Consider the following 21769-nt stretch of genomic DNA (forward strand, 5'->3'; position numbering starts at 1 on the left):
GGAAAGGTAATTCCCCTCCTCCAGCCCGCCAGCCTCTCCGGCAGGGACGGGCGGCACAACCCCGGAGCGAGGGGATCCCGGCCCCGCTCCCAGCGCCGGCCCCGCCGGGGGAGCTCCCGGGGTGAGCCCGGCTCCGCTCCAGCCGCGCGTCGGGCGGCCCGAGGTGCCCGCGGGGATCCCCGGCGCCGGAGGGGGTGAATCTCTTTTTCCCTCCTCCCCGCCCGGCTGCGCGTACGCCCCGTCCCTCGGCGTGGGCGCTCCATCAGCTCCGCCGGCATCTCCCCTCCTCCTCCTCCTCCTCCCCGCACACCCACACACTTTCCTCGTCCCTCCTCCCCGCCACTCCGCAGCAGAGTGCTTTTGCATCCTGTGCGGCTCCTGAGAAAGGAGGTGTGCGCCTTCTTTTTTTTTTTTTACCTCCTTTTTATTTTTAATTTTTGTTTTCTTTTCTCCAGAGCGGACCTTTTCGGAGGAGCAGCCGCAGCAGCCGCGGCCACGCCAGGACCGAGCAGGAAGGATGGCCGGGGGGCGCCTCCCGGGGCTGCTTTTCATCTTGCGTGAGTACCTGGGGGGCGAGTCGCGACGCGGAGCCCTATCGCGACAAGGCAGCCCCCGGCGCTGACAGAGACTCGGCGCTGTCACGGCACCGGTCCCGCATCACCTCCACCGGCTGCCACGTCTCCTCCACCTGCTCTGTCGCGACAGGGACGCCCCGTCGCGATGGAGTAGCTTGCTCAGGCGGGCTCGGGGGTGGCGGGGGGTGTTAGGGCGGGCGGCAGAGGCTCGGGGCGCCGCGCCCGGGGCTGCCGGCGCTCAGCCCCGCTGTGCCCGCAGACGCCGCGGCTCGCCTGGCCGCCGAGCAAGAAGTTGAAAACCTCTCCGGGCTCTCCCCTAACCCCGAGAAGGACATCTTCGTGGTGCGGGAAAACCGGACGACGTGTCTCATGGCCGAATTCGCCGCCAAGTTCATCGTCCCCTACGACGTGTGGGCCAGCAATTATGTGGATGTGAGTGGGGGCCGGGGGCGGCCCGGGGGGTCCGGGGCTCCAGCAGGACGCGGGATGGCAGGGGACGCACACACGCACGCATCTGCCGGTACTTTCGGCAAGTCCTTTATCCCCTCCGAGGATTTTCAGCCGGGGCAGTGGGGGGCCCGGGGGGAGTCGGGGGTCGCCCCGCTGAGCCCCGCTCCCCTCTTGCAGCTGATCACGGAGCAAGCCGATATCCCGCTGTCGCGGGGCGCCGAGATGAAGGGCAAGTGCGGCACGAACGAGTCGGAGCTGGAGCTCTCCTGGATGGACCAAGCGTACACCCTCAAACTCTCCTTCCTGAAGGTACGGGCTCCCCTCACGCCGGGACCTGGGGCGGGGACGAGGCGGCTCTGCGGGGGTCCTGACCGGCCCTGTCTCGGCAGGAGGGGCACAACACGTCCCGGGGACCGGAGGCGTCCTGGAGGCTCAGCCGGATCCAGTTCACCTACGACACCACCGAGCGCACCTACTTCAAGGATGCCGTCAGCCGTAAGCGCCCGGGCTCAGGCTTTGAGGCAGATCCCGGTGGGCGAGCGCGGGGCCGGGCTGGGAGGGGAGCTACTCGCTAAATGCAGCTTACGGGAAAAAGGAAACCCCAAACCCTCCCGACAAAGCCAGGACCAGCTGCCGGGTTTAAATAGTGTATATATATATATATATATATAAAATTTTATTTTAATTTTTTTCTCGATTGGTTTGGGGTTTTTTTTTTCCCTTGTTTTTAATCACCGTGGTTGCCGTGGAGGAAGAGCCCAGCTCTGCGGGTTTGCTGCGCCGCCAGGCTGTCCTGTGGGACCCAGGGCGCGAGGGGATGAGGCAGAGAGACACCTGGGCTGGAAAAGCTTGTCTCCTTTTCTGTGAGGAGATTGTTTTTTGACGTTAATCCTGATGATGGTTGCATAGGTGGGAAAGCAGCAGTTTCCCAAGATAACCGAGATTGACATTAGTATCATACCCCTACGCACCTCCGCACCCAGCAGCCTCCTCTTTTCTCACTGGGTTTCCATTCTTTTGGCTTTCATTTTATTTCATTTTGGCTCTGAAATCTGATGTCGTGAATTGAAAAATGAAATATTGTCATTTGCAAATCATTCTCCCTCAGGATTTTCCAACTCCAGTGAATACAGCGTTTAGAGTTGTTGCCATAAGTCATGCTGGGTTTGGGGCTGGTTTTCCCACTGGTGTTTCCACTGTTTGAGTCCCCAAAATAAAGAGCTGGCCGTGCCTCATCAGCCCCTGCCTATGCAAAGCACTGATTGTCTTTTTGTGCTGCTGGAGGGGAACAAAAGGCTGCAGAAGAGCGGGTGGTGGAAGATATCCCTCATCCCACCCAACTCAGCCGCACTGGGCCTTCGCTTGCAAAACGAGCTTGGTGCGATGGGAAAATGTTTTCTCGTAATTCATATTTGGGTGAAATCGTCACGCTGTATTTTCAGGAAAGGCTTTATGGCTTGTCTTGCTTTGTGGTGTGGTCCCCAATGGCACTGCTCCTTCCCACCTGGATTCAGAGCCCAGGTGCAACCTCATAAATGGTTGTTTCCCAAATGTAGGGAGTACAATCATAGTCCCGCGCTGAACCCTGAGTGTGAACAGGAACCATTTCTCTGATGCTGTGGACTCCAGGCGCTGTGACAGGAGCAGAGCTGGCGGCAGCAGAGCCAGCTCTGCCCTTTGTGGTGCAGTTCCATGTGCTGGAGCTGTGTGCTCCTGCTTGCAGGAGGCGATCCGGGTGTGGGAGCTGCCGTGGCTGTGTGGGGTGTCACACAAAAGCAGGGTCTCACACGGGGAGGACACTCCAGGAGCAGCAGGGCCACTGCTGCCGCATTGCGCCCCGGCCGTGTCACCCGTGTGTTCGGTTTGTGAAGGGTCCTGGGGCCAGGCCCTGACGTTTGTGTGTCCCCTGCGCAGCCGGGAAGCACACGGCCAGCTCGCACCGGCTCTCGGCCCTGGTGACCCCTGCCGGGCGCTCCTACGAGTGCCAGGCGCAGCAGACCATCTCCCTCGTCTCCAGCGATCACCAGAAGTCCGTGCAGCTCCTGCTGTCAGAGGTGCGGATCCAGCCCTTCGACATCCCCGCGGATTTTGTCTTCAGTGAAGGTAAGGAGGGGGCAGAGGCAAGTCCTGGATTCCCGAGGTGCTGATGCTGCCACGGCCTTTGGGGACGTTGCAGTGTACTGAAGGAATTTGGGTCTCACCTTATCCAGAGCAATGTTCCCCTCACTGCAGCATGTTACCAGTGTTCCCTGCAGTCCCTCCAACCCATTTCCTTGCTTCTGTGGTCCCCCAAAAGTCTTTTCAAATTCAGCCCAGCTGCCAAAACATGGGCTATCATTGTATGTACATTGGCTTCTGTAAGGACTTGCAGAGTCAGATTGCCAGCAAGCCCTAATGCAGCATCTCTGGGGAACCCTGTGAGGCTGAGGCATCTGCTCTGCAGCACAAAAATGTTTCAGCACAGCCCCAGGAGCTTCTTGGGGCTGCAGTGGCAGGAGACACTGCGGGTGCACTCTCCTGGCTTCAGTTTGATTAACATTCATTGCAAGGGTAAGGAAGTGTGACAGGGACTTCACTGAGGCTCCTCGAGCACGAAACACATGGGATGCTATTCCCTTTCTGGGAGTCTTTAACATCCATGGTGGATAAAAAAATCCCCAAGTGAGTTAAAATATGCTGTTTGTATCAAAGGGTTGCACTGGAGTTTTCAGCAATGCTACCGTGGGATAGGAATCCTGCAGTTTTAGCTTCCTTTATCCCAAGGAACCCATGGTGCTCCTCCTCCGTGGGTCCTCCCTGGCTTTCCCATCAGGTTGAATAGGGCAGTGTAATTGTGCTCACCTGGATTAGGTGAGACCAGTCCCATTTCATAGTGCTGCCTTAGCACTAAAATTAGTTAAGCCCTTCATTGTAACCAGGTGCAAATAAAATATGCAATAGCCAACTCTTTTAATAACAAGTTAGAGAATGGTAGTATTGAAGCCTAGCATTAAAAATGTAGAGCTTTATTATTTTGTATGTGGGAAGTATTTTGGAGCACAATAAAAGCCCAGCACTGACTGCAGAGCTGAGTGGTTGCACTCACGATGCACATCCTCTCACCGACGTAGTAAATTCATGCTGCTGCATGTGCTGGCTCTGGCAGAGCTCTGCCTGGCTGAATTACTCATGGCAAGGCCACTGTAATACTGAGTAGGTTTTATCTGTGGGCAGGGTTTTTTTGTATCAAAGTAGTACCATATTTTTCATAGGTTTACAGAGAGAAAAAGGTAGAACTTAATAGTTTGCTGTAATTTTTTTGTTGGGGTAGGTTTACCCCCTCTTTCCTTCTGTGGATCCAGGATTCAGGCATATAGGATTGGGCTGGACAGACCTTGAAGGCTGAGAAACAAGCATGTTTAAAATAAGCAAGTCTGTGTCTCTGTGATACCAAACTTTGAAATCCAAGAGCTCCCAGTTAACCAAACTCGGGGCTCATTGCCAAAGGAATCTATCTGCTGTTTTCATGATGTGCCTATTCCTGTCAGGCAGCAAATTTGTTTCTATTTTGTTCTGTCTTTTGTTGCTGTAGTTTGGTGAGTTTTTTTCCTCCAGTACACAAGAGATGATGTTGGTTTAACAATCTTTAAACACGTGGAGGGAATTCCTCCGGAGGAGGACAGAATGGCTTCTCTCTTTGTCAAACTCAATGGGGTTTTCTGTTGTCGTTGCTCTCATTATTTAATTACACTCCTTTTTGTTGAATTCCACTGGAAGTTAACCAGCAGAGAGCACCTGGAGAGGGAGGTCAGAGATCCTGGGAAGTGATTTATCAATGGAGCTCCATCCAAGGCTCTGCTGCTCTCCCAGCAGCACATTCCCACCAGCCAAGCTCATCCTCAGCACACACATGGCAGAACAGGATCCTTTGTAGGGTCTGAGAATCGCTGCCAATCTCAAGTTACAGTAATTAGCCTTCTCCTTTTTGGTTCATTAATTTCCCATTAGGTAAAATTCCTATTAATTATGAACAAGCTACAGAACATTTTAAAAAATTTTAGAGTAGAGAAAGAGACCTGCTAGAACAGAAGAATCACTGACACACAGGAGGGTTGGGGCCCTTTTTTCCACAAAGAAATAGGGGAAAGGTTTCTTCATAAGTTCTGACACTGTCCTGGCAGGGATAGGTTAAAAAGCTTGTAGAAAATGATTGTATTTTTTTTTTTTTTTTTTTTAATGCTTAAATTCATGTGCTGGAGTATTTTTTTTTTTTTAAGACACTGCTTCCAACCTTCACAAATTCACATTTATTTATTTATTTATTTATTTATTACATTTTTATTTTTCAGGACAGAAGCAGCAGCATTTTTTTTCATTCAGAGTTTGCTAATTTTTTTTAATAGGGGAAGTGTGTGTACATTTTTCAGCTTAGAAAATGAGTGCTGGATCAAGAGGGTGTGAGAAGATTTAAACTGATGAAAGAACCCCAAAGAAAGCCTTTTGACTTTATATCTAAAAATTTGAATATAAAGCAGTATGATGAAAAATACTAATATGAAGGGATATAATGGCTGAGAATCAGGGACTGGGATCTTGGAGTGGCTCAGAGGGAGCTGAGACCTCCCACTTGAGGGCCACATTTTCTTAAGGGTCCTTTGCGCCAAGATAGGCAGCCACTTTTTAAAAAGCACCTGGTCTTCCTTTTTTTAAGGTTTTTTTAAAGCTATTTACTTATAAACATCCATCTCAAAAATCTTGTCATGCCAGACAGAACTGGGCTGGTTTTCCACCCCTTTGGACAATCCCTGTGCTGATGCTCAGGCTCGTGCCTGCAGGAGGGCACTGTGCCTTTTGCCAGGCTTTTTTGCCAAGTTTGCTCTGCAGAAGGATTCTGCAAGAGGAAAATGGACTCTTAGGTGGTTTCGCAGCCTGGTACAGGAATCGGACGAGCACTCACCATAGAAACCGTGGCAGTACGTGAGCCTGGGAGGAGGCACAGCACAAAGGAATGGGGAGGAATGTACCTGAACACTTCCTTTGTGCCTGTCTGCAGTGGGTGTTCCACAGGGCAGGGACTGGGCTGACACCACCCTGGCAAAGGGGTGACCCCGCCGTGTTTGGGATGCAGCAAAACTTCCAGCATTGTCTGAACTTCTGTGGTTTTTTTTGCCAGGGACCTTTTTGCTTCCCTGGACCGAGGGAACCCAGTAATTTGGGAAATGCTGAGATCCCCATGACCTGGAGCGAAATACTGGGGAAAATTTGACAGAAAGGGCTATTTTCCTGCAGGGTCATTAATTTCAAAATTGTAGCTGTTCCCAGCGCAGTGGTTTTTCATTTGTCAAGCATCAACCTACCCATGCCTGATGGGGTCGAATGTCCAAATTTATCTGCCGTGGACATTATGCAAACCCTTCTCCCCTCCTCTTCCCCCTTTGCCTTTTCCTGTGCTGATGGAGCAGGAATGATACCTGCTGCCTGCCTGCCTGTCTCCCTCCGTGCTGTCTTGTGGACCTCAGTGCCTTTGCTTTGAATTCTTGGAGTGAAAAATGCCATATAAGTGTTAAAGTATGTTGTTATAAATGTGAAAATATTTTTATTTGTTGTAAAATGATGTGGTTTAACATGATATTAATTCATCCTCCTAGCAGTCAGCACCGGAGAAATCTCACTTCTGCTGCAGATTCCCATTTTCCCCTACAGTCTCAAAAGAGCCTAGCTCTTTGGTGATCTGCTCCAGAAGGAGAAAATGGGTGTTTCTGGCGAGGAGAAGGTGTGGGTAGAGCAGAGGCAGCTGCTCTGCCTGGGGGACATGCAGCGGGTCCAGCTGGTTTTGGGGATGTGCTACTGGAGACTGACAGCTTTGCTTGGCTTTTTTTCCCCCCCTTCCTCTTTATTATGGCTTTATTATTATTTTTATTTTATTTTAATAATCTTAAAAATAGTGTCAGGATAAAGAACTCTCTTCCTTGGCTGCTTGGAGGAGTTGACACCTCTTTGAGTCATGACACAGACACTTAAACATAGCTGTGGCTTTCTGTGGATCTCTGGCCATGTCCTCTGGCGTGTTTTGTGCCCTGCAGCTGGTTTGCTTTGGCAAAATTTGGTGGAATTCCAACGTTACAAGTGAGTGCTTTAGAGCTGGGTCTGTTTTCTGCACTGGTGCTTTTAGCTTTGCCTTCTCCACTGGCTGCAGCCTCCCACATCCAGCCCATTCTCCTGTAAATGGTGGAGTGTTCCTTTTTAGGGAAAGGTGCATGGAAAACCTGGTGAGTTTGAGCACAGGGGAATCCTCTCAGCTGGATTTCCAGCAGCTTGCTGTCCATCTTCTGTAGGGTTTAAGCTAAGCCACTTTCAGAACAAAAATCAGTGTCCAGCCACAGTGATGTCCTACTCATTGACACCTCAGCACACCCTGTCTGCAGCCATGTGGGGAGTGCACAGAAGCTTCTGGAGCTTGGATCCTTCCCATGGGAACGGTGCTGCTTTGAACCTGTGGGGAGAGGGGTCAGAGCAGCCCTGGCCCCACAGCACCGCCCTGTGTGTGGCTTTTCCTGCAGTCAGCTCAGCCTGGCTTTGTTTCCCTGGGAGCTGCTCAGGCCTTAACATCTTAAACTGGGAACAATTCCACAGAGCACTAGAAACCCAATTTTGGGAGCTAAGTAATAGTCAGGATTTTTTCTCCCATTCTCCTTACTACAAACAAACAAAACCCCTGCATTGCAGCAATTGCTGAATCGCCTGTGCCACAGTCCTGGTGATTAATCACTCCTCTGGTAAAACAGTGAGCAACTGGAAAACTGGAACTGAAAAAGGACATTCTTCTGTGTTAGACTACATTTCACTTTTGCTTTTTTTTTTTTATTTTTTTTTGCTTCACCTCATTTACAGCTTGAAATGTTTCCTGATGGCATCTCTGGGAGGAGGCTGCATTCCAGGACGGAGTGAAGCTCCTGGTGGTGCTGGCGCCACTGGAGATGGGTCTCTGCTGTCACCTCTTGCCTGGGCCTGGGGGTCTCTAGGTTTTTTCTGCTCTTTGCCACATGCTGTTAGATTTGTGGAGCATTTGCTCTTTGTGGTTATTGCAGATCTCTGCCATCAGTTGCCCAGGGAACCCATCTGGACAGTCTTTAGCAAGGGGGGGGAATTTGTGGTGCCCTTTGTGTTTGCTCATCTAACACACAGCCTTTCTATTTTCTCATTTGTTTTTCTTTTTTTCTTAAAGTTGTCATTGTTTTCAGTACATTTCTAATACAATGAGCCAGAGAATTGTCCTTCCTGTATCACGTACCCTTTTTTCTCCCCACCAGAACTGGCGTTTTCCTTCTTTTTACCTTGTCAGTCCCATCTCAGCAGCATGGGCTCTGCCTGTCTATCAGCACAGAGACGCAACAATCCTGAGGGGGAAAAAAGTGCATAATGATCCTGTCACTCAAGTCTGCAGCAGACTCTGGAATTGTAAGGGAGTTGAGCCAGGATTACCAGTGTATCATGTTTCCTGACCTTAGTGCCCTTTCCAAGCTCAATAGAAAAGTATTTTCCCATTGTATCACTATTTTCTAGTGTTTTATTAGGCTATAGCAGAGACTCATCAGCCAGAGACAAAAACCACTGGCAGGGCTCATGTTGTTCCTGCTCCTCCTTTGCCATATTTGATGGACAATGCAGGGTGCCCTTTGACATAGGCACACTTGCGTGTACTCTGCCAGGGCTGGGGCCGTGTCCATGGGGAGCTCATGGAGAGGGGGCAGCAATGCTGTTGAACCTCTGCCAACTTGCAGATAGAGAGGGAGTCTCTGGATGATGTGCAGGGTGAGTCCGGTGCAGAATTAAAGACTTACTGGTGCTGAGGCCTCTCCAGACTCTCCAACTGAATAAACAAAGCAGCTCTTCAGTCACTCAGGAAACTCGGACTTTGGCTGCCCCATCTCCAACGAGGCCGTCGCTGTGTGGCAGAGAGAGTTGAGCTTATGGGCATGAAAGTGTTTTTCCAGTGCGTGGGCTGGTTTGATAGATGCAGCCTCTCCCTGCATCCCTGCGTTGTGACTGATTCCTCTTTGCTCCAAAGCAACTGATTTCCCCCCCAGGGCTCTGCTGGCGGCTCCGTCCTGCGCGGAGCCGTGACCGGGAGCTGCTGCGGCAGCAGCTCAGCTCGGCAACGTCTCACCCACGCCCCTCTTTCCCTCTTTCTTCCCCTGCAGAACACAAGTGCCCGGTGGACCAGAGGGAGCAGCTGGAGGAAACCCTGCCCCTGATCCTGGGGCTGATCCTGGGGCTGGTTATCGTGATCACCCTCGGCGTTTACCACATTCACCACAAGCTGACAGCCAGCCAGGTGCAGATCCCTCGGGACAGATCTCAGTACAAGCACATGGGATAAGGGAGCAGGACCGAGCCACCCGAGCAGTTATCAGGTAGAAAAAGTAAAAACTTTTTTCTGTGGGCAAGGAAAGGTTCTGAGGGGGCAAGGGATGGTATTCACATCACCTAATCCTGAGTATTTCATGGAGACACTCAGGCTAAGGCTTGGCTTTAACAAAGATTCTGTAAGGAGGCTTGGTGTCTGTAGGTGGTTTGAGTACCTTCTTTAAGCAGCTGGGCTGATCATCTGGATACAGAAATGCTTCACATGTCAGAGTTTTGCACTGAGAGCACAATTAACTTTCTTTTTTTTTTTTTCCCTTTTTCCCATCTTAAGAGATTCTTACCTCCCCCTGCATCACTTTTGGAGCATTCAGCCCTCCATGTTCCTGTCCATGCAGGAAACAGGGTTGGGAGAGAAAGCCATTGCACAGGGTTAATTCAGTCCCTCTACTGAAGGGACTCAAACCACATCCCTAAATTTGCACTCATGTTAAGAAAAGCATGGAGGCAAATGCCGATGTGCTTTGGAAAAAAAACAAAAAAACAAGGTCAGTAACTCCAGTGGAGCAGATCACAGCTGTGGAGGTGACCCCACACTTGAGACTGAGTGAAGAAAGTTTGTTTTTGCTTTTTGAGCCACATCTGAACTAAACTCAGAAAAAAAAGAAAAAAAAAAAAAAAGTATTGACACACAAATTATAAAGTGCCGTGCTACTGCAAGTCAACTGAGAAATGCTTCTGGCTGGGCATCCTGCACGTATTGTGATTGTGGTTGAGATGTTACATTGCTACCTGCAACTGATAATTTTCACAACAAAATAAAAACCAAAAAAAAAAATAGAAAAAGGAAACAGTAATGTTAAAGTTACTCTGCAGATTATTCAGGTATAATCTATTGTAACAGAAAAAATATGAGGGAACTCTTCAAATCAATCCTTAAATGTAGAAGATTTTTAAAATTAATTAAAACTTGTGCATATATAATGCTTGATTTGCCTTCTTCATTTGAAATGATGTAAAATGCTGGGTACTCAGTCCATGATCCCAATGGAACTGGAACACAAATACATGATCTGAGTGGATGCCACATGTAGGATTTACTCCAGCAGTGGTTTTGCTGCAAATGGCTTGGTGAAGACACTATGGTGGTTCAGTAGTCTGTGATTTGTTAGTTGTCCCTAATATTCTTTTACCTCTTGGTTGTTTTTCCTGTGTGTTGTGTGGGCAGTGATGTGTTTTATTCTGGTACCGTCCAGTTCTCACTGAATCCTTTGACTCCTTTTGGCTCGGGTGTTACCTCAGCAGGAGTTAGTCCAGACCTCGTGTCAGTTTAGCGTATGGAAGGCACTTCCTTGTTCTTAAACTGATTTCATTCAGAGTCTTGATTGTTTTCTTTCAGCTTAAAAGTCAATCAAAGAAAAACAGTATTTCAATGTTGGAAAATGACAAGAGAAGAAACCTAACTGTTCTTTAATGCTGTAGTCTCCTTTGAAATTTATGGGTTTTTTTGATGAAGATGGCTGCAGCATAAAGCCTTCCTTTAGTCCTGCCTTATTCCTGGTCTCATTGCTATGCTCTACTTGGCTGTTTTCTCATTTGGATGCAAAAAGCAAAATTATGGCACTAAGAATGATTGTGGCTTTGCCTTTTTCCTTTAGAACTCCAGTGAAAGGGTCCTGGGTGAGCTTTAGACTGACCAAGTGTCACTGCCTACAATAAGCTGATAATTAAAAAAGAAAACAAAAGGTTCTTTCAGAGGCAATTAGAAAAAAGCCAGAGGTAGCAGGAGGGTTTAAAGGGTTAAAGGTTCATCCTTAATAGAGAGGAGCTTTGTCCTGCGTCACCCTTGTCTGCCCTGAGGCCAGAAAGGCTGTCCCAGCCAGCTCCCATCAGCCTGGCACATCTGCGACTGTGACATCCCAAAGAATAATAAAATACAAAAAGGAAGCCAACAGCTGAGCTGCAGATGCCAGAGGAGCCCCTCCACTGCCATTTGTCTCCTGGATAGGCCATTCTGACTAAGGGGCTGTGGGAATGATGGGAGCCCCACTGGAGCCATCCCAGTCGCTCAGAGGACATTCCCACCTGGCTGGCTTCCTCCCTTGGCAGAGGGGGAAGTTCAGGGAGTTCACATGGAGCTGCTGAAGGCAGCAGATCCTGGGGCTGGCTGAGGTGCTGAGTGTCAGTACAGGAGAGGCAGTGGCTGGGGACACCGTCCCCAGGCTGCTCTGGGAGGTGGCTCTGCCTTGTCCAGGTAAAGCTGCTGCTGGGCTCCACTCCCTTGGTGTTGCACCCCGTGAGTGAGACCTGCCTGCTGTAACAAGGAGGTGCTCCCTAACATCTGTGTGGATTTAAGCTGGAAAAAAGGCCGATCTGTGGTGGCCTCTGTGAGCTGTTTTTAATTCACCCTGCACTGATCCTGTCAGGGCACTCACTGGGACTGTCCCTGCCTGACCCCAGAGCACTGAGGTGGTAGCAATGGCCATGGGATGGGGGCAAAGCCCCCCAAAAGCTGATGCAGCTCCTCTGCCTGCCTGAAGGACTGCTGCTGCTTTTCATGTCAGGCGAGGGTTTTCCTTAGGAAGCACTTGGCATCACCTTCAGGGGGCAAGTGTGTCTGTAAACTATTAGGAACAGAGTCCCAGGAATGCAATAATTATTTCTTGATTTTCTAAACTGATAGAAAATATTTTTGTTGGACTAAAATGTTTTTGCTTTTTAGGGAAGGAAAAAGAAATAATAATTTCACCTCAGTGACAATTTGTGTCCCAGACTGATGCAGTTTGGTTGAAAAAAAAAAGTTATTTAAGGTTTTGGGTTAAAACCTTTAAAATCTTTTAGTTCTCTCCATCCTTTTGTTCCTATTTACTAAAATTGATGTGAATTCGCCATTGCTTTAAGCTTTTCAAGCCTATTTATGAAAAATTATTTATGCAAGAGATTACGTCCAGCTTCCCTCCTGCCTGTCAAACTGCAGCAGCATCTTGAGGATGGCCGCACTTTGTTGTGATTTAATTTTGTATTTAGCTTTATTGATGGCTTTTTATGGGTGAGCTGCAAATTGAAAGCTTTGCTTTTTAGATGTTTATGAACACAGCAGTAGGAGGAGGATAAATACACCTTATCGCCCTACTGAGCTCTGTGAGGACCTGTAATAATTAAGCACTTACTAAAGCAGCTGCTAATGACAGAGTACTTGTGATTAGAACTTTAATTATAAATTATGGATGTGTTGCTGAGGAGGGGGCTGACATAGCCAGTAAATGTCCTGGCCTCTGCTGCTATGATTAGGAGTAGTTTTAGAACAGAGCTCGGAAAAAGCCATCATTCCTTAGTGACAGGTGGGAATAATTTCACTGGAATATCCCACCATACCTGGAGCACAGCCTTGGCTGCTGAGTGAATGGATGCTCTTCACAAGCCTTACTTGTTTTTAGCTGATAACATTACATTTTTTTGATGTATTTCATTTTTCATTGTATTTCATTTCAGTATTTACTACAGATACCAAAAATAATAGAAATCCTCATTTTTAAGATTTGAAAATAGCAAATAACATTGTAGATTCATCAGCTGACTGGTGCTGCTGGGGAAACTGGGAGGAATTGCCAGCAGTAGGTGTGAGAGATCAACAGCTGTGAGCTAAAAATCTGGGATGTGTGAGGCAAAAGAAGAAAGGAATTATTTAGGGGGCAGAGAAAGGAAGGTGGAAATGCACTGACACTTAGAAATCACTTGGGGCGGCTCTATAAATCACTATTGCTATTTATATATATGTATGTGTATTGTACACATGTGTATCTTGTGTATATACAAGCACTTTTTTCTTTGTTATCTGCTTGGTCCAGTACTGTGGGACTGAGTCAAATCTATAAAGCAGAGAAAAGGCATGAAGGAAAAAGCCACAACACCGAAACTTAAAGCGTTTATTAATGAATTTATTTAACTTGCATGTGCATTGTCTCACCAGTAGCTGGTGTTCACAAAAAAAATCCTTTGAAATCGACAAAACTCTCAGTAAACTTGATGAACACTGTTTAAAGTATCTAATGATAAGAAAGTTGCAGAAAATTCTTCATTTGTACAGCCTAAAATGTGCTGAATATTGAAGAAAAAACTCCCACCAACCCCCTTTTTTTAAATTCAAAGATGGTTAAAAAAGGTAATTTGTGGCTAGTACTAAGTTGTGCCGTTGCCTGAACTGGTGCAGCCTGGTTTCCTGAGTTGTCAAGCCTACAAAAGAGAGCCCTGGGAGGCTGTGGGTGCTCTGGGCGCTGGGGCAGCGGGAGCCAAACACGTTTTCTTCAGTGTCTTCTTCAAATGTGCAAACAGGGGTAGGGAGAGAGAGCAGTGGGGATAAGACACTGATGTAACAACAGCTGTTCCATGTTCCAGATCATCCTTATCTCCTTTTTTCTTACTTTTTTTGTTTTTAATTGCTTATCTCCCTCCAAAGATTCTTTAAGGGCAGAACTAAAGGAGCTTCTTTACTATTGGCAACTCTTTTCTCCCAGAGGAAGATCTTTAAGCAACAGCTCCTGCCAGGTTTAGATGTCTGGTTATAATTTACTACAATAAATAACAACTAATTTATTAACTATGAAATTCCATAGTAAGAAAAAAACTGTGTTTTCACAAAGTTGGCTTTGTGGTTCTGAAAGATACCATAAAATGAGGTCAGTAAGAAAAAAAAACAAACTTGAAAAACATGGCTTTTGTATTATAGGTAATTAAAAACAACTAATCATTTATAAATAAAATTAGTTTCTCATTGAAATAATTATGAAGCACTTCTAAAATTTTTAAAGGCAAATCTATTTAGGCCTACAGTTAACATGCAAAGTCATCCACCAAATAACACAAAATTGTACTGCAGTAGTCAACTGTTGCATCAACATTCAGAAAGGTCTAGACAGCAGCACGACTTCTCCTCTATGGCAAACACCTGGCAGCACATCCCAAGCCATCCCACCCCATGGCTCTGCCTGAGCTCCAGGGATCCCTCTGGTCTGGGAGCAGAAGTTCCTGCCCTCCCTCTCCACTGCCAGAGCGTGACAGAAATGCTGGAGGCTTCTGTGGTGGCATAAAAAGGGAGGGATGGCCCCAGCCCGGGAGACCCCTGGGGCCGAGGCTGGGAGGGGGGAAAGGGAGACCCTGACCATGGCTGGCCCTCAGCAAAGCTGGGGCTGCCACTGTCACCAAGTGCCCCAAGCCAGGTGCTCCTGCCAGCATCAGCTATCCTTGGCTCTTCCAGCTGCCATAAGGGTGGGATGAGCCCTCTCCTCACCCCATGGGAAATCTGCAAAACCTTACAACTTCCTAAAGGTGGTTGTGGTTTCTTTTTTTTTCTTTTTTTTGTTCTCCTGTTTTCAAAAGGGTTATAAAAAGTAGGAAACTTCATCTTCTCAAATTCTCGCTAAGTTACACTTATTACTTCAACTAACACAACAGTTACATGACAAAGTACTGCAAGTTATCAAAACGTACTGTACAGAAAATTACAAACTCGTTGCAAAATACATTGCGCTGCTCTGACCAAGATAAAAAGTGCTTTGTTTTGTCAGAAAAGTGTTCTTGTGAAACAGAAGTGCCGTATCCTGCAGTAAAGTTTAGGTGTTTAACTCTGGCTGTGCTCTCCTCTGCTAAATTACCTTTCCACCGTTGGCATTTGGTGCCTTCAGCCTGGCTGGCCCAGCAGACAGCAGTGCTGGGAGCGCCGGAGCGTGGCCGGGATTGCTCCCTGTCCCTGGCACGCCGGGAGGCACAGAGAGCACGGCCTGGCCTTTGGGGTTCTCTGTACACCACAGGATTTCCACGGGGCTGCTTTCCTTCACAAGCTTTTCCTCCTCCCTGCCTGCAGAGCCCGCACAGCCGCTGGCATTCCCACAAGCCGTGAGCCAGGCTCTGCACTGACCTCTTCCCAAAAAGCCTCAGCGATGCCTGTGCTGCCTCATGAGGGGCACGATGCAGGAGGGGGGCCCAGCCAGTTTGAGGAAGGGGTGTCTCAGCAGTTCCTGTGCCGTGGCTCTCTGTGAGGGCTCCCGCACCAGCATTGAGTCCAGGAAGCCCCGGAGGACCGAGGAGACCTGAAACACCACAATGGCATTAGGGGAGGACAAAACCAGCCAATTCCAGCTGTGCTGGCTCTGTGCATGCTGTTTTCTTGGGAAGGCAAGGGCCACTCGGATCTTCCCTATTGCAACAGCTGTGCTGAGCTGAAGGGCTGTGGGTCTTTGCTGTGCAGCTGATATTTGAAGTATTTGGGTATCACTGGGGTGCAGAAGAGCATTAAGGTAGGCTGAGGGTCCAGGTCTGATGGAAATACACCCAAACTGGGAACTGCCCAAAGGCTTTGGCACCTCACACAGATATACCAACCCACCTGCAGCAGGGCCAGTGAGCTGAGCTGCTCTGATCCTTGGGTAGGGTGGGAAGCACAGAGAACCTGAGGCTGTGCTCAGCTCCTTTTGCCATCACTGGCTGCAAAAGCAGTGCCAGGGTTAGGCACAAACAAGGTTGTGACTGATGGCCTCACCTCCACTCCACAGCAGTCCTGTGTAGGACGCACGGCTCCAGGTGGCCCCTTAGAGATATAAGTTACCATTTGGGCATGCAGGGTGTGCCCACAGTGTTAGTGACCCCTGGGGCAGGCTGACCTTGTGCACGTCCTTCACGCGGGGCGGGAGGTTGTCCCGGATGCGGCGCATGGCCTGCAGTGGCGGCTCGTTGAAGTAGGGCGGCTCCCCATCGATCATCTCGATCACCATGATGCCCAGGGACCAGATGTCCACCTGCAACACACACGGGGCTCATGAGCACTGCTGACACTGTGGGGACCTCCACAGCACTGGGGACAGTGCAGACCCCGGAGCTGGCTCATGCTGCTGCCTGCTGCCAGCCTGAGCCAGCAGTGTGAGAGCTGGCACCATCCATCTTTCTTTCCTAACCAGCCAACCATGATTTTTCTTCTGAGCTGTGAGTGCCTTGACAAAACAGATTAGCAGGGGCTTACAAACCTGGGTCTGTAGCTGGTTTAGGTGCTGCTCACTGGAAGCTCCATGCCTTGGAGAGGCTGTGTCCTGCTGCCCATTCCAGCTGCACTGATTTGCACCCACTGAATGCCAACTCCAGGCTGGCTCTGCAGCTGCTGGAGAGCAGGGTACACTTCAGCTGCTGTGAAATCACTTACTCCATTCCCCTGAAGCTTAAAGACTACGGGAACTCCATTCAAGACCCCAAGGCAAACACAAGCACTCACTACACTCAGGCTTGTTAACAGCCAGCACAGGTAGCACATTATGTAAGACACGTGGAAAGTGATTCAGCTCCAGCTCAAAAAAAATTTTTTTTTCTTAGTCCTGGCTGCAGAACTGCTCCAGAATCCCAACCCTCTGATGGCTGTAATTCCTGTCATTTACCAGCCCAAATACAGCCAGAGCCAGTTCATTCTGCTTTTGCTCTTTTGCCAACACTATCCTTTAGCTTAAATCCCTTTTTTCCCCTTTCCCTTCTAGTGGGGAAACTTAATGTAGCCCTAAGTTCAGCCACTTTATAATCCCCCTAAGCTATTAATGAGCTAATAATAGTTGATGCTATTATCTCTGGAATGTCTTCTACAACAGCACAGATCCTGGGTAGAGAGCAGTGCCTGCAGGGTGCTCTTAGTGTGCCATGCCAAACCAGTGTGAGGATGGAGCAGCTCCTGCTCAGCTCATCTCCCCTTCCCTGTGTATATCTGCATTTCTAGATATCTCTATTCTATACAGGTATGTCTATGTGCACCTGTGGGCAAACACACCCATGTCCCTGGCTCTGTCTGCTGGCAGGGTCGAGCTCTGCAGCTGCTCCTCTCAGCACTCTCAGGCAGCAGTTCTGTCCCCACGCTGAGGGAGGAGCAGAGGCAGCCCTGTCCCCCTGGGGAGGTGTGAGTCACTGTCAGGGCTGAGCTCGGCACAGGGATTGCTCTTCCCAGGCTGTTGTGACTCACAGCTGCCTGATGGATGGGGTATGGCACTGCAGAGCTGCCAGGTCCCCCCACCTTGCTGGGCTCCTCTGAAGGGTTCCAGTAAAAACTTGTGTGTTGCCTTTCTCAGAACATCTGGCAGTGCTTGAAACAGCTCCCACAGAGGTGCTTTTCCTGCCCTTTTCTCTCAACTGATGACAGCAATGACTGCAAGGAATGAGCCCATGTGGAGGCCAATCCTCAACCACAGAGGGTGGCAATGCAACCCACCCAGCTGGGCCTGAGTTTGGGACCCTACAGGACCCGTGCTTCCACTGGAACTCCTCCAGAGGAAAGGAATGGCAGGCTTTGGCTGGATGAAAGCAGTGGCCCTGTGCAAATACAGGGGCTGGGATGGGGCTGTGCAGGAGGGGCGTGTGAGGTGGCTGCTGTTTTGGCACATGCAGGTGTGCACACCTGTGACTCCAGCTCCAGACCACAGGCTTCATAGTAAAGAGCAGCAAAGGGCCTTTCACAACGTGCAAATGAACCCAGTTTCCTTTACTACAGCACCCCAAGCCAAAATATAGAAAAGCATTACACGGCTAGAGTACTAAATGGAGTTGTTATTTAATAACTTCATTTTGGGGAAATACTTTCAAACCAGGCAGGCTGCAGCACTCTGGGGCAAACGTAATTGCTGCTGTTTAGCATAGATGAGCAAATGCTTCTGAACTGCACAGCTCTGACAGAGCTCCATAGGGTTGGGACATCCTCCCCTGCAGTGCCTGCTGTGCTCACCTCAGTGCCCCAGGGAGTTGGGACATCCCCCTGCAGTGCCTGCTGTGCTCACCTCAGTGCCCCAGGGAGTTGGGACATCCCCTTCAGCAGTGCCTGCTGTGCTCACCTCAGTGCCCCAGGGAGTTGGGAATGCCCTCCTGCAGTGCCCAATGTGCTCACCTCAGTGCCCCAGGGAGTTGGGACATGCCCTCCTGCAGTGCCCAATGTGCTCACCTCAGTGCCCCAGGGAGTTGGGACACCCTCTGGAGTGCCTGCTGTGCTCACCTCAGTGTCCCAGGGAGTTGGGACATCCCCTCCAGCAGTGGCCAGTGTGCTCACCTCAGTGCCCCAGGGAGTTGGGACATCCTCCTGCAGTGCCTGCTGTGCTCACCTCAGTGCCCCAGGGAGTTGGGACATCCCCCTGCAGTGCCTGCTGTACTCACCTCAGTGCCCCAGGGAGTTGGGACATGCCCCTGCAGTGCCCAATGTGCTCACCTCAGTGCCCCAGGGAGCTGGGACATCCCCTCCAGCAGTGCCTGCTGTGCTGACCTCAGTGCCCCAGGGAGTTGGGACATGCCCCTGCAGTGCCTGCTGCGCTCACCTCGGTGCCGTAGGGCAGGCGGGATATCACCTCCGGTGCCATCCAGTACGGTGTCCCAACCAGGGATTTCCTCCTGGGGACCTCCTTTGACACTTGGGCACAGAACCCGAAGTCGGACAATTTTATCTGTGAAAAGAAGAAGTGAAAGCCCCTCTTGAGTAACAGGACAAACTCCTCCAAGGCGCACCTGCAGCTGCAGTGACAGGGATGGAGCTGCAGCATTTTCTTTGGACAGGACAGCAGCCCAGCTCTGGGGGAGTGTCTGGAGATGGAAGCACAGGAACACACAGCTCATTAAAATGAAGGGGAGATGTAGGAGAGTGGTAGTGGTGCTCATTCCTGATTTCATCTGTCACAGCCCATTGCCTCTCCACCAGCAAAGGATGTGGAGGTGATAAATGGATTATAACACTTAAAAATAGATGGAAAAAAATATTCCAAACAGAACCCCCATGTTTGTGGCTATGCATGTGTATTACCCAGTAATATACATATTCCAAGTGACACACACCCCTCCTGTGGTTAGTACCAGCTTGTACAATCTCTGCCAGAAAATGTGGGAAACAACTGACATTAGCCCGTTCCTTTTTATCACCCACAGAAAATAAAACCCCTTCCAATGGTTCCTCATGCCCAGGACTTCACACTGTGGACTATCACTGAAGAAGCTGCCATCTTTATGCAGCAGGAGAGCTAAGCTGGAGAAGGCAGGGAGACTCCTTGCCAAAGAGTTAACCTGTTCCCTTTGCTTGGGAACTCAGGAATTAGTACTGTCCTTGAGTTGCTGTGGCAGTGACCTGAAATAGAAATAATGGGATACACAAGCACTCCGGAGAGCAGCTCTTGCTGCATCATGTGCCTGGCTCACACTTCTATGACGTTTTTTTTTTTTAACAACAAAAATTATGGAAAATTATCACCTCCTCCCTCCCTGTCACTGTACAATGCCAAGGTGAAAACTCTAACCACAACAAGCTGGTCTGAGGGTTGGTGGCATCACCCCCTTCCAGAAACAGCTTGTTCCTTAAGGCTAAAATATTTTTTTAACCCTCCAAGTATTTATTTGGAGGCCTGGAAGCTCTCAAAGGGATTTTCCTGGACATTCTCCTAACCTCCATCACTGGAGTTCAATGGTGACCTATGCCCAAGATCCACAGGCTGTGTATCCCACCAAGTACTCCGTCTCTGGGGATATAAAGTGAGCCCAAACAGCCCCAGGAAAATTGGAGGGGGAAGCTGCATAAATCCCTGCATTGTTTATACATATTGTCAGCACTCACTTGTTTTCTTTTGGATTCAGCACAGACATTACTTTTTTTTAAAGTTATGGGTATTATTTTTAACAGAATTATGAAATGATTGTTGGTATTTCTAAAACAAAGCCAATAATAGCCGAGTCCTCCACGCTAAACGTATTTTTCAGTTTACAGGATGAAGAATGGAAGAAATAATGCATATTTTGGAAGCAGAGCCCAATCTTCTTTTGTAGGAGCATGTTGTGGTTTGAAAGCAAAATGAATGAGAGGCTCCAAGTCAGAGATATCATTTAATAAGAAGGTAAAAAGGTAAAAGTAAAATAAAATAAATGCAATAACACAAAGGATCACTGACAGAGTCAGAATACAACCTGAGCAGGATGGTGGAAGCAGTCCAGGTGAGGTGGTCTTCCTGAAGTAGTGATCCTGTAGAAAGGTCTGGTAGCCCTGCTCCTCGGGGAATCCAGTGGATAAGTGCTCTTGCACTGTCCCACATACCAGCTTATATCCAGGTGAGAATGCTTGGCTCCTCCCCCTGGGCAGAGCATCTCACAATAGCATGAGGAGTGTGAAGTGGGTCCTTGATGGCCCATTAACAGAGATAACCCCTGGAGGGAGTTACCTGTGACTCATGGGCCAGGCGTTAATGGGCCATTAGCAGAAGACACTCCAAAGGTCATTAGCAGAAGACACCCCAAAGGTCATTAGCAGAAGACACCCCAAAGGCCATTAGCAGAAGAGGCAGGGGGCTTGGGAAAACACTAGCCCACCTGGTTTCAACAGTTCATGAAGATGGTGATAGAATAAATACTTCGTGTACATCCTACACTGCAACCCAGGACATAATCCACCCCTTATTCTATTACCATCTACATCATATCCAAATCAATTCATTCTTACAAAGATATGCATATACATAGAGAATAAAATGTTACACACTGTTCTCACTTAAAATTAAGTCTCCCTGTGGTACACAATGGGTTTCCCCATCTTTCTGCATTACCCAGCAAGTGTGACCAGGTCCTTGAGCAAAGACAATCCCACGGATGGGTCTGCCTTTTCCTGAGGCGGGATTAATCCAAACAGTCTTCCCTAAAATGCCTTTCATATGTACTGCAGGGACTTTATCTCCATCCACTGTGTGCAAGGGCTCAGACTGGGCAGGACCACCTTGATTAATAGACCTTTGGGTGTTGACCATCCAGGTAGCTTTTGCTAAGTTCATTTCCCAGTTCTTGAAGGTCCCCTCGCCAAGTGCCGTGAGGGTAGTCTTTAGTAGTCCATTGCACCGTTCAACTTTTCCGGCAGCTGGTGCGTGATAAGGAATGTGATATATCCATTCAATACCACGTTCTCTGGCCCAGGTGTTTATAAGGCTGTTTTTGAAATGGGTCCCATTGTCCGACTCAATTCTCTCAGGGGTGCCGTGTCTCCACAGGACTTGTTTTTCCAGGCCCAGGACGGTGTTCTGGGCAGTGGCATGAGGCACAGGGTAGGTATCCAGCCATCCAGTGGTGGCTTCCACCATGGTCAGCACGTAGCGCTTTCCTTGGTGGGTTTGGGGAAGGGTGATGTAGTCAATTTGCCAGGCTTCGCCATACCTGTACTTCAGCCATCGTCCACCATACCACAGAGGCTTCACTCGCTTGGCCTGTTTGATTGCAGCGCAGGTCTCACAGTTGTGGATGACCTGGGAGATGCTGTTCATAGTAAGGTCCACCCCTCGGTCACGGGCCCATCGGTATGTCGCATTTCTTCCTTGATGACCAGAGGCATCATGGGCCCAATGAGCTAAGAACAGTTCTCCCTTGTGCTGCCAGTC

General features: G+C 49.1%; 2 protein-coding genes across 4 annotated transcripts in view; one reads left to right on the top strand and one right to left on the bottom strand.

The window, feature by feature from the left end:
* Positions 1–204: 204 nt before the first annotated feature.
* On the top strand, positions 205–10337 carry LAMP5 (lysosomal associated membrane protein family member 5). The gene is made up of 6 exons (XM_083857827.1): positions 205–557; positions 835–1007; positions 1203–1334; positions 1415–1520; positions 2940–3128; positions 9206–10337. The coding sequence occupies exons 1-6, from the start codon at positions 518–520 to the stop codon at positions 9382–9384; spliced, it is 819 nt and encodes a 272-aa protein (XP_083713953.1). The 5' UTR covers positions 205–517; the 3' UTR covers positions 9385–10337.
* A 2943-nt stretch (positions 10338–13280) lies between these two features.
* PAK5 (p21 (RAC1) activated kinase 5) overlaps positions 13281–21769 on the bottom strand; it is a 94427-nt gene continuing 85938 nt past the window's right edge. For all 3 annotated transcript variants that reach the window (XM_083856342.1, XM_083856340.1, XM_083856341.1), the window contains 3 exons: positions 18692–18817; positions 16025–16159; positions 13281–15454 (listed from right to left, as the gene is read on the bottom strand). In XM_083856342.1, coding sequence (XP_083712468.1) covers positions 15299–15454; positions 16025–16159; positions 18692–18817 — 417 coding nt within the window. In that variant the 3' untranslated portion in view covers positions 13281–15298. The remainder of the gene's footprint in view (positions 15455–16024; positions 16160–18691; positions 18818–21769) is intronic.

This window comes from Zosterops lateralis, assembly GCF_965231275.1.
Source record: "Zosterops lateralis genome assembly, chromosome: 3".
In the NCBI taxonomy this organism is placed as follows: domain Eukaryota; kingdom Metazoa; phylum Chordata; class Aves; order Passeriformes; family Zosteropidae; genus Zosterops; species Zosterops lateralis.

Coding starts and splice junctions, on each gene's coding strand:
- LAMP5 (XM_083857827.1), top strand. CDS start 518: ATGGCCGGGGGGCGCCTCCCGGGGCTGCTTTTCATCTTGC. Junction 558..834: donor GGGGCTGCTTTTCATCTTGC/GTGAGTACCTGG, acceptor CTGTGCCCGCAG/ACGCCGCGGCTCGCCTGGCC. Junction 1,335..1,414: donor TCAAACTCTCCTTCCTGAAG/GTACGGGCTCCC, acceptor CTGTCTCGGCAG/GAGGGGCACAACACGTCCCG.